Source organism: Petaurus breviceps, unplaced genomic scaffold (genome assembly GCF_028583685.1).
Source record: "Petaurus breviceps papuanus isolate PSGF00001 unplaced genomic scaffold, PetGlider_PUasm1.0 37, whole genome shotgun sequence".
Classification (NCBI taxonomy): domain Eukaryota; kingdom Metazoa; phylum Chordata; class Mammalia; order Diprotodontia; family Petauridae; genus Petaurus; species Petaurus breviceps.
In genome coordinates, this window is record NW_027186296.1 from 11,224,786 (window position 1) to 11,235,635 (window position 10,850).

A 10,850-nucleotide genomic window follows, 5' to 3' on the forward strand; every position below is an offset into this window, starting at 1 on the left:
ATGACAAGGAGGATGGTAACACCCTATCTCCCCTTCACTGTCCCCACCCCCATTTCCTCATACACACAAATAGATGAGGGCTGGAGGTTGCCCATTCATGGTTCAAGGAAAGGGTGAAACTTCTGAATACCTGTCCTATCACTAAGATATTAATATCCCAAGGATTGTATTTTGAATTGGACCTGTGGCTTCACTGGTGTAGGAACTCAAGGAGGAAACTCTTACTGCTAATGCAGATCGACACCTGCTCTGAAATTTATTATCTTAAAGAATTGCTTGGATCACTGAGATATTAAATGACTTGCCCCGAGTCATAAACCAGAATGTGTCAAAGGTGAGCCTTGAACTCAGGTCTTCCTGACTCCCCAGATCAGCCTTCTTGTCCACCAAGCCCCCTTGCCTATTTTGACAAGAAATGGTTGAAATGAAGTTAGTTTGGGGCAGCTAGGTGGTGCGTTGAATAGACCACTGGCTCTGAGGTCAGGAGGACCTGAGTTGGAATGAGATCTCATACTCTTGATACTTACTAACTGTGTGGCCTTGGGCAAGTCACTGAGCCCCAATTGCCTTGCCTTACCCCCTCAAAAAAAAAAAGAAAGAAAAAAGAAATGAAGTTAGCTAATCTGCATAGTTAAAATCAGATCAAGTAAACATAAATGCTTGATAAATGAAAAAAAAAATCAGGTCAAGTAAAACAATAAGAGTTTGATATTGATACTGGTGATTACAGTGATGACCACAATAGTGGTGATGTTGAGGATGACATCCTCACTTCTAGTAAATTTTGCCCAAGTTCTAGACCTTAGACCCAAGCTCTAAGGGAATTTGGGGTAACACAGTTCAAGGTCATAGACTGGTAGTTTATTCCTATCTATGTAGGTCTCACTTCACCAAGAGCCTTGACAATAAGCAAGGGGCAGTAGGATGGAGCTGAGGAGGAGAAAAGAGGGGAACTGGTTGCTCCCTGTCCCAAACCGCACTTGCTCCGGAGGTTGAGTCACTCACCACCGCTCTGTACCAACCCCCCTTATGCAATCTGTCCCTTAGGGCTGTAAAGAAGGTGCCAGTGTCCCACGGGGCGCCCCCCCAGGCAGGCACAGAGACCCTGTACCAAACCCAAAAGGTTTCCATCAACTCTAAAACCAAGCCTTTAACACAGCAAGGAAATAAATCCTGTCCAGCTGAGCTGGAAACCTACCAACACTAACCAGACTGAAGGAGAGGTGAGAACTAAGGGCACCCAGAGACCTGAAAGAAGCAGGTCTGGAGAGACTCAGATACATGGGAGAGACAAAGGACATCCCTCTCCAACATCTTCTCTGGAACAAGTTTATATGGGGAAAAAAAGACTGCCACACATAGTTCCCTGTCTGAAAATTCTTTCTGATGTCTGATGTTAGTTTCCCAAGTGTATTAAGCTGGAGACAGAGCAGAGACCTCCGCTGCTCTGCTCTTCCTCACTTTGCTTCTTTTCATCCTATCTCTGTGCTGTTCACATGGTCATTCACCAAATGCCTATTAAATATCCAGTATATGCCTACTCTTGGGCTAGATGCTATTCCACATATACCTGATAAGCAGAAAAAAAGACCTAGGTTTTAGCTTGGGCTTTGCCACTAACAAGCTGGGTAACCAGTTGCCTCATTTCCTTGAATATGAGTTTTCTCATCTATAATAATACCTTGCCTGCCTGATAGCAGGGGGCTAGATTGCGGGATCACTTGGGGGTCCCATCCGTCTGTAAAATTTGCAATTTATTTGATTCTAATACTAGTCTCACCACTAACTAGATGTGAGACTTTAGACAATTCACTTAATTTCTTTGGGCAGCAGTTTCTTCTCTAAAATTAAGGAGTTGTTGGGGCGGCTAGGTGGCACAGTGAGTAAGAGCACTGGCCTGGGAGTCTAGAGGACCTGGGATCAGTTCCTGGCCTCACATACTTAACACCTACACAAAATAACTGACCGTGTAACCTTGGGCAAGTTACTTAACTCCAATTGCTTTTTAAAAAAAATTAAGGAGTTGTGCTAGATGGTCTCTAAAGTCGTCTAATTCTATAAAAGAATTAGGATGATCTCTAATTCAGTTGGGTTCAACAGGTTTTTATTAAGCATGTACTCAAATCTTGTGCTAATCACTTGGTTGGTCCAAAACACTTTAAACTTTGTGAATCTTAAAGTGCTATTTAATTTAAGTCATTATTATTACAACCTCTGATTCTAACTGATACTCACCTAGTATGGAATATCTACACAAAAGTAGTTCCCATGTCTCTTGCCCTCTCTGCCTTAGGTATGGTACCATATCTGGTATGGTATTGTGTCCTGGTATGATACTAGCACACGAATCACAGTGTGAATTTTGTTTAGTCATAGAAAAACTTTTCACAGATCCACAGCACTCTCTCCCTGCCATTCCCACCCAGCAAGTCTCCTATCAGATTGGATGGATTGGGAGCAAGCCACCTAAAAAGTAGGGATATACCTACACTACCTAAGTCACAAAGTTGCTGGTCGAAAGCACTTTATAAATGATATATAAATGTCAGCTATTCTTATCAATGTTATCCTCCTCCCAAACAGTGTCACCACAAGGGACGGAGCCATTTAGGGTGTAATAAGGGGGAAGAAGATTCAGGGAAAGACACTTCTAAATATCACTTTTAATAAACACCCTTGTTTAATGACAGGAAATGCTTAGGTCCATGGCACATAAAGTATTTATTTTGCGGTAAGTTGTCATTTGTGTTACAAGGAAGGCTAAAAACCTCCCAGGACAAGGGATGCAGTATTTCAGTGTATTAAGGGAAGTGCAATCTCCAAACCCTGCCCGGGGTGCTGCCCAAATGCCCTGGGGCTGGCTCAGCAGCTTGTCTGTCTTGTGTGTCTGAGGGCATCGATCGATCGTACCCTATATGTGGGAAGAAAGCCCAGACTGAGTTGAGGGCCTCCCCCTAGGGATACAGGCTGTCGAGACGTCCCTCAGAGCCAGAGGAGGAAAGGATCGCTCCTCGGCCCATCAGCGCTGGGGCTCAGCCACAGCCTACTCCTTTGATGAGGCTGGCGGCTTCGGGGATCTGGCGGAAGAGGTTTCGCAGGGTGTCGAGCTCCTGGGTGAGCTGGTCCACGCGGTTGCGAAGGCGCTCGTTCTCGGCCATATACTCCAGCACCTTTTGCTGAGTCTCCTGGATTCGTCGTTTAGCTTTGTCCCGGCTTTTGCGGACTGCGATGTTGTTGCGCTCCCGCCTAAGCCGGTACTCCAGGCTGTCTTTGTTCACTGCTTTCTTGCCCTTATGTGGGGGCCCGGCCGGAGAGGGAGCCTTGAGGAGAGGACTGCAGGGAGGGGCAGCAGCGGCAGCCAGGGGGCCCTGTGGTGGGAGGGGTAAGAGGTATCCAGAGATCAGGTACGGGGCGTAGAGCTTCAGGTACAGAACTGGGGACTGGGAGAGAGCAGGAGGAAGGGGAAGAAAGAAAAGGACTGACCAACAGGGACTGTCAGATAAAGGGTAGTGGGGGTGGAGGCAAGATGGACAATGGATTGAAGGGGAAGAAAGTATTCAGTGGACCCCTCCCCCTGTCGTCTTCAATATACATCTTGGTCTAGGAGACCCCTTTCATATCAAATCATCCATCCCCCTGCCTCCAAGCAAGACAGCAGCCCAAACCCAGGGTTCCCTGTCCTAAAAATTTCTGAGGAAGGAACCCTCAGCAGCTTTCCTCAGCCTCCCATAACACTTTCTCACACTTCTCAGGACATTTCCCTCAATAGCTATCCTGAATCTCCTGCTTTGAAATTTATGAGCATTTCCTCTTCTCCAGCCAGCCAGACAGGAGGCAAAGGCAGGCAGCTAAAGCTGAAGGGGGGTTAACAAGAACAGAGTGGAATCCACAGAGCCTTTTAGAACAGTATTTGGTGGGGTGGGCACTGGGAACCGTCAGAATTCAGAACTCCCCCAGAGAAGGGTTTGAAGTGCCTCAAAATATGCAGAACTCTGTGGAGAAGACTTTAGTATATGGGAATCCTAGAGCTGTCCTCAGGGGCATGTAGAGGGTCAGAACTCTCAGGGTCTTGGGAAAATTTAGGACTTTCAGAGCTGTAGAAAGAGGATCAGGGGAGTGGGTCAGAGCCTGAAATGCTGTGGACAGGGGTTTGTTGTACATCAGAGGCCTCAGAAGTGTAGGAAGGAGTGGAAGGTAGGGCATGGGTCATAATCCATAGCACTTTAAAGAGATGTCATCTGAGACAGAATGGCCCAGTCTGACCTTTGAGTCACCCATGATGGTCCCCTCTCAATCTTTGATCCCTTGAATATAGGGGTCCCAAGGAGCCAAAAATAAGTGTATTAACCTCTTACCTTGAGGACTCGAAGGGGCTGGTTGGGTGTACCCAGAGCTGGGGGCAGATGCATGGCAGTCTGTCCACAGTGTGCCACCTGGTACTGCAGTGGGTTGTAGCTGCCTCGGCTAGAGCTTCTCCCACACTCTGGCCCCCGAGGCTCTTCTTTCACTGATACTGCTCGTGGATCATAGCCCTCTGCTGGGCTATAGGAGTTGGGCCCTAGACCCTTCCGGTCAGGGCCAAAGGCATGGGCTGGATAGACGAAGGTCCTGGGGTCTGGTGGGAGGTAGTGGGGGAAGGCAGGAGTTCCAGGACCCTTGAGGCCACGAGGTTCAGGTTGTGGTTTGACAGCAAAGAGATCAGACAGGAGCTGTTCTTCACCAGATTCGATGTAGGCCGACAGGTCAATGGAGGCCTCATGGTCACACATGTCCCCTAGCTCTCCTGGCCCAGTTCGGCTGCCTGGGAACTCGAGTGGTTGGCCTCCTCGTTGCTCACAGTCGTAGTAGATCCCGTGGGACATGACCTAGACCGCCCCCCTCTACTCCCCGCCCTCTGGCCACACACCCTGTCTGGGGACTCCCCCTCTGGGTGTTTGGCTTCCCTCTCTCTTCTTGTCCCTTCTCAACTCTATCGCCTTCTTTTCCCTCAGGATCTTCCCCTCTCCTGGCTCCTGCCTTCTCTCCTCTTCTCCCCTACTCCTTTGTGGCCTCTCTCCTCCCTCCTTTGTGCTGCTTCCTTTTCCTTTCTGCTGCGGTCAGTGGCTCTCCTCTTCCCTTCCCCCCCCTTCTCTCCCTGGTGCAATGTAGGAAGGGGGGGGCAGAGAAGGGAAGGCTAGCAAAGGGGGACAAGGTGAGTCCTGGAAGGAGGAATTTGAGGTAGGTAGCTGGTCTCCACCAAATGAAGTCCTTGGCCTATTCAGCAGCTAAAGTTGTCACTCTTTTTGCTGGTGCTCTCTCTTCTACTCCACCTGACAAGTAAGGGGGACATCAGGGTCCTGGCATTGATGAGTGTTGGTGCTTCTCCAAGTATACCCCTTACTCTCATCCCATGAGATCCTGAGTCCCACTTGCAGGTTACCTTGTCTCTTCCTCTGGCTTCCAAATTGTTTTGAGTAGAATGAGGTTTCAGCTTCTAGGGGAGCACAGAAAACCCTTCCTTGGCAGACCCCTAGACTAGTCTGAGCTCCACTCTTGACATAGCTCTGCCCCCTTCAGCCTGGGCTCCACCTATTTCAAGGATAGCTCCTGCCCCTCCCTTAGAAATCCCACCCCCCTAGACCACCTCCTGGAGGCAGGGCAACATAGGGTAGGACAGGGCTGGGCGATGGAGGGAAGGGAAATGAAGTGATGAACTAGGAAAGAGATGGCTGATTCCGATCATAAAGTACCTGAGGCTGCTGACCCAGGAATAGTGAACACCCTTTTTCATGAAACTAATACAATGTCTTTGCAACCACTGCTTGCTCCAATGGAACAGCTGGAACAGGGAAAAGAGCTCTGAATTTGTAGATGGAGGTTGTTGTTCTTCGTGATCCCATTTGGGGTTTTCTTGGCAAAATACTGACACAGTTTGTCATTTCCTTCTCCAGCTCATTTTACAGATGAGGAAACTGAGATAAACAGGGTTAAGTGACTTGCCCAGGGTCACACAGCTAGGAAGTGTCTGAGGTAAGATTTGAACTCGGCATCAGCCTCCAGGCCTGGTACTGTATCCACTATGCCATCTAGCTGACCTGGGTTCAAATACTGGCTCTTGTTACCTACTTACCTGTGTGACTTTCAGCAAGTCAATTCACCACCTGTTTTCCTCATCTATAAAACAAGGGAGTTGGACTTACTGGTCTCTTTATTATTATTTAAAAATTTTTAAAATTTTCATTTCCAAATTCTCTTTCTCTCTCTATTTCCTCCTTCACCCATTGAAAAGGCACGATTATACGTATGCAAAACATATTTTCAGAACATTAACTATGTTCCAAAAAAAAAAGCAAAAAAATAAAGTGAAAAAATATGCTTCAATCTGCACTCAGAGCCCATCAATTCTCTCTCTGGAGGTGGGATAGCATTTTTCATGAGTCCTTTAGAATTGTCATGGATCACACTAAATTCCAGTTCTAAATCCTATGATCCTGCCTGAACTTAGCAATTGGTCTCCCAGTTTCTAGTTTTTTCCCTCTCTAATCCATCCTCTGAGCAGCTGGCAGAATCAGCTTTGTAAGGTCCAGCCAGGGCTGACCATGTTACTCTCTTGCTCAAACATCTTAAAAGGCACCCTGTTATAGCCTCTAGTTCTACCATAAAATATAAATAGCCTGTCATTTAGAGCTCTGGACAATCTTACTCCAACCCCCATTTCTATATTTTATATTACTTTTATAGCTATTTCCTTTGCAGAAGGCTGACCTCTATTCCTGTAATTCTCTCCCTCTGCATTGCTGACTTTCATAACCTCTATCTTAGATACTACCTTCTCTAGTTAACTTTCCCTTATTCCCACACCCCACTGCCCACCCAAGTAATTAATTTTTTCTTATCGTCCTTATATGTATGTTATATCCCCTGAAGAGAATGTAAGCCTCTTGAAGGCAGGGACCGCTTCAGTGTTGTTTTCATTTTCCCCAGCACCTAGCATAGTACCTGGGACATAGAAGGCACTTAATAACTGCTTGTTGAAGTGAATTGAATTATACCAGATCCTGACTGAGTTCAGACTAAATACCCCAGAGAAGCCCCTGCCCCTGTCCTAGTAGTGCTAACAACTTTGCTTTAGTCTGTCTTTCTTGTCATGACCTGGAAACCACAACCTTCAGAGGATGATGCCACTGCCCTGTCTCTGGAACATCTTTCCCTCTCCCATCTCCCTTCCAGGACCCTTCACCAAGACCCTGAGATCTTCCCTCCACCCCTGTCTTGGCTTCCCCCTTGTTTAGATCAGCATTACCTCCACCACTTCTCTTCTGGGCCCACTTCCTCTTGTGGGGCTCAAGAACCTTCCTCTCTGCAGTCACCTCTCTATGGGGCTTTCTTTCTCAGGGATCTCTAGGAGAACCCCACGGGCCCCTCTCACTTTGGACTTCCTGGTTTTATGCAGCACGGCTCTCTAACCCCCTTTATCCCCTCCACCATGATTGCCAAAATCCTCCTGCTTACAGGAACTTAGAATCACAGAATTGATAACGCTTTCCCCAAAAAACGTGTTTGCTGACATTAATGGGGGGAAAAAAAGAAAATTGAGCTGGTTTGAAATAATTGCTGCTTATATTAGACAGCATGGCTTAGTGGACATAAAGTTTGACTTGGACTCAGATATCCTGGAATCTTATCTTGCCCCTGCCACTTATTACAGCATCTGTATGATCATTGTCAAGTCATTTAATCTGTGGGTCTCAGTTTCTTTATCTGTGAAATGGGAGAGTTAGATTAGTTTGGCCTCTTAGATTTCTTCCACTTGTAATAATCCTATGACTCTGGAAACTGAAAAAGAGGAGAAAAAAAATGTGCTATTTTACAGCTCTTAATAGTTAACTGTCCAATATGGAGTAAAACTTGACAATGAAGTAAACTTCAAAGTAGAGGATGCAAAGTATGGTCAGAACATTGAACCCAAGATTACTGCTGATTTGATCATGTTGCTGAAAAGAACTTGTCTGTGTGTGTGTGTGTGTATGTGTGTGTGTGTGTGTGAGAGAGAGAGAGAAATGGCAAAAAGCAGAGGAGGGGGGAAGTATTAACAAGGACCAGGGAGAATGTATTTGTCTAGAGATTTGCAGATCTGGTCAAGAGAGAAAAAATTATTTACACAGATGTGTTAAGCCAGATACAGAGAGAAGCAGATATAGAAAGTAAAAACAATAGCATGGAAGTGCCTAGTAGTTTATAGGAAACCACATCCATGAAGAATCACACAATCTTAGGGTTGGGAGAGACCTCAGAGGCCACATAGTCTAACCCAGACCTGACCTAGAATCCCCTCTATGTTATCTCCAACAATTGTTCCTTCAGCCTTTGCTTACAGATCATTAATATGGGAGAACCTTCTATCTCCTGAAGGCAGTCTATTCCACTTCTGGATAGTGTTAACTATTAGGTTTTTTTCTCTCTTTTTAAATAATTTTCCAAAAAAAATTTTGAACTTAATAAATGATACTCAGGGCCAGCCAGGTGGCTAAGTGAATAGAATATCAGCCCTGGAGTCAGGAGGACCTGAGTTCAAATCCGGTCTCAGACACTTAACACTCACTAGCTGTGTGACATTGGGCAAGTCACTTAACCCCAACTGCTGTGCCTTTCCCCCCTCTCCAAAAAAAAAGCAAAAAAACCAAAAAGCAAAAAATAAATAAAATTTAAAAATAAATAAATAAATAAACAAATGATACTCCTCCTAACCCAACTTCCACATACAAAGGAGAATACAAAAAAAGATTGTATGTGAAATGTGCTGTGTGACCCTCCACAAGTCACTTAAACCTCTATTTTGCCCCAGTTTCCTCATCTGCAAAAATGGGAATAATAATAGCTTCTATCTCCTGGAGTTGTTGTGAGGATTAAATGAGATAATAATTGTAAAGCACTTAGCACAGGACCTGGAACACAGTAAGTGCTATATAAATGCCAACTATTATTATTATTATTATATTCAATTAGTTACTTTCAAAACTGTCCTACTTAATCTGTGCTTACTTCTATATAATGATCTATCTTCCTTCCTCTGTACTCCTTTTTTTCCCTTCTCTTTTTTTTTTGCATCACCATCCATAACTCTCCCTCCCCCCAAAAAAATCCAAAAGAAAAAAAACCTTTGTGATGAATAAAGCATTATCAAGCAAAACAAAAGCCTACAGTGGCCTTATCCAGAAATGTATGTCTCTTTGTTGCAATTGGATTTCACTACCTTTGTCGGTAGGTAGGTAACATGCTTCATTCTAGGTCACCTGGAAATGGCGCTGGTCTTTGCCTTGATCCAAGTTCTTATGTCTTTCAATATTGTTTTTCTTTATGATATTATTTTCATTTTATAAATTATTCTCCTAGTTAAGCTCATTTCACTCTGCATCAGTTTCTAATTTCCAGGATTCTCTGAAATTTTGTCTCTTTTTGCATTTCTTACAGTTCAGTAATATATCATTACATTCATATATCTAAATTTATTTCACCATTCCTCTTTGCTTTTCTTTTCCCTCCTTTTAACCTTCCCTTTAGGATTAGAAAGTTTGTTTTGCTTGTGACTATTTCCCGCTCAGTATTATCCTCCCTTTTAATTTTCCTCCCCCGTTCTCACTTGTTTCCCAGTTGAATTTGATTTTTTTCTTCACCAAACTCTGCATGTGTTCAATTCTGCTTTCAGTTAAAAGGGGGTATGTTTGGTTTTTTTTTTTTTCTGATGGCCTCACTCCCCACTAACCCTGATGCCTAATTAATATGAGGGTCTACTCAGCCATTCTCTGTAATATAACATCAAAATGATGATACTCTTTATTCCTTCCTCCATCTTTGTTCCTCCTTTTCTTTTCTCACAACCCAGTTATGAGAAAAAGCAAGTTCTACCCCCTTCCTCCTTTCTATACTAGTGTATTACTTTTATCCTGCTTTCTCTTTCCCCTCAGAAAAGAGTCAATCCATCCCCAGGTCCTCTGTTTTTGTTATAGAAGAAAAGGATTTTTGTTTGTTTTTGAGGCAGCCGACGGCACAATAGATATAATACTTGGCCTGGGATCAGAAAGACCTAAGTTCAAATTTGACCTCAGACACTTATTAGCTGTGCAGTCCTGGTCAAGTCACTTAACCTATATCTACCTCAGTTTCCTCAATTGTAAAATGGGGATAATATATATAGCACCTCCCTATCAGGGTTGTTATGAGGATCAAATGAGATAATATTTGTAAAAAGAGGCAAATACTTATTCTCTTTTCCTTCCCCTTATTTAACTCCCTCATTTTCTTGGAAGACGATAAGGTTCTTCTTTCCCTACAAGATAGCCCTTTACTCCAATAAGTCACCTTTTTAGGTTCCTCTTGAGTCTTGCTTTTGTATTTCAAAGTTTCTGCTCAGCTCTGTCTTTTTTCATCTGGAACACTTGAAAGTCTTCTATTCCATTAAAGGTAAACTTCTTTTTTCCCCTATAAGATCATATTCAGCTTTTCTGGGGAAGTTATTCTTAGCTGTAAGTGTAAGGGGATTTGACCTTTGAGTGCCCAGATCTCCTAACAGGGAACCACACCATATCTTACTTTTTCCTAATACATGAGTGGGAGTGGACTCCTTTGGCTGTGTTGTAAGAACAGGCTCCTTCTTTAAAACTGGCCAGACTGAGACAATCTCTCTCTTTTATGTGTGCTCTTTCCCGTTTTGTCCAGAGGATGAAAAGTACAGCTTATTCACATCATGGGAGACATGAATAGAAGAACCAGGAAGGGGGAAAACCTTCCCTCTTTCCCTTTCTTTTGCCCTCAGCTCCTATTAATGGGCCTGAGGGTCTTCATTTCTGTTCTTTTTCATTTGTCCTCAGTTT

General features: G+C 44.3%; 1 protein-coding gene across 1 annotated transcript; it reads right to left on the reverse strand.

The window, feature by feature from the left end:
* Window positions 1-2,577: 2,577 nt before the first annotated feature.
* Window positions 2,578-4,862, reverse strand: CEBPE (CCAAT enhancer binding protein epsilon). Its single transcript, XM_069097491.1, has 2 exons — window positions 4,356-4,862; window positions 2,578-3,368 (listed from the first exon to the last, which is right to left on the reverse strand). Exons 1-2 carry the CDS (start codon window positions 4,860-4,862, stop codon window positions 3,033-3,035), a joined length of 843 nt encoding a protein of 280 aa, XP_068953592.1. The 3' UTR covers window positions 2,578-3,032.
* Between the last annotated feature and the right edge of the window lie 5,988 nt (window positions 4,863-10,850).

What these genes read in the sequence shown, in the direction of transcription:
- CEBPE (XM_069097491.1), bottom strand. Translation starts at nt 4,862, where the DNA reads ATGTCCCACGGGATCTACTACGACTGTGAGCAACGAGGAGGCCAACCA. An exon ending in AGCCCCTTCGAGTCCTCAAG is followed by an intron (nt 3,369 to 4,355) that starts GTAAGAGGTTAA and finishes CTCCCACCACAG; the next exon opens with GGCCCCCTGGCTGCCGCTGC.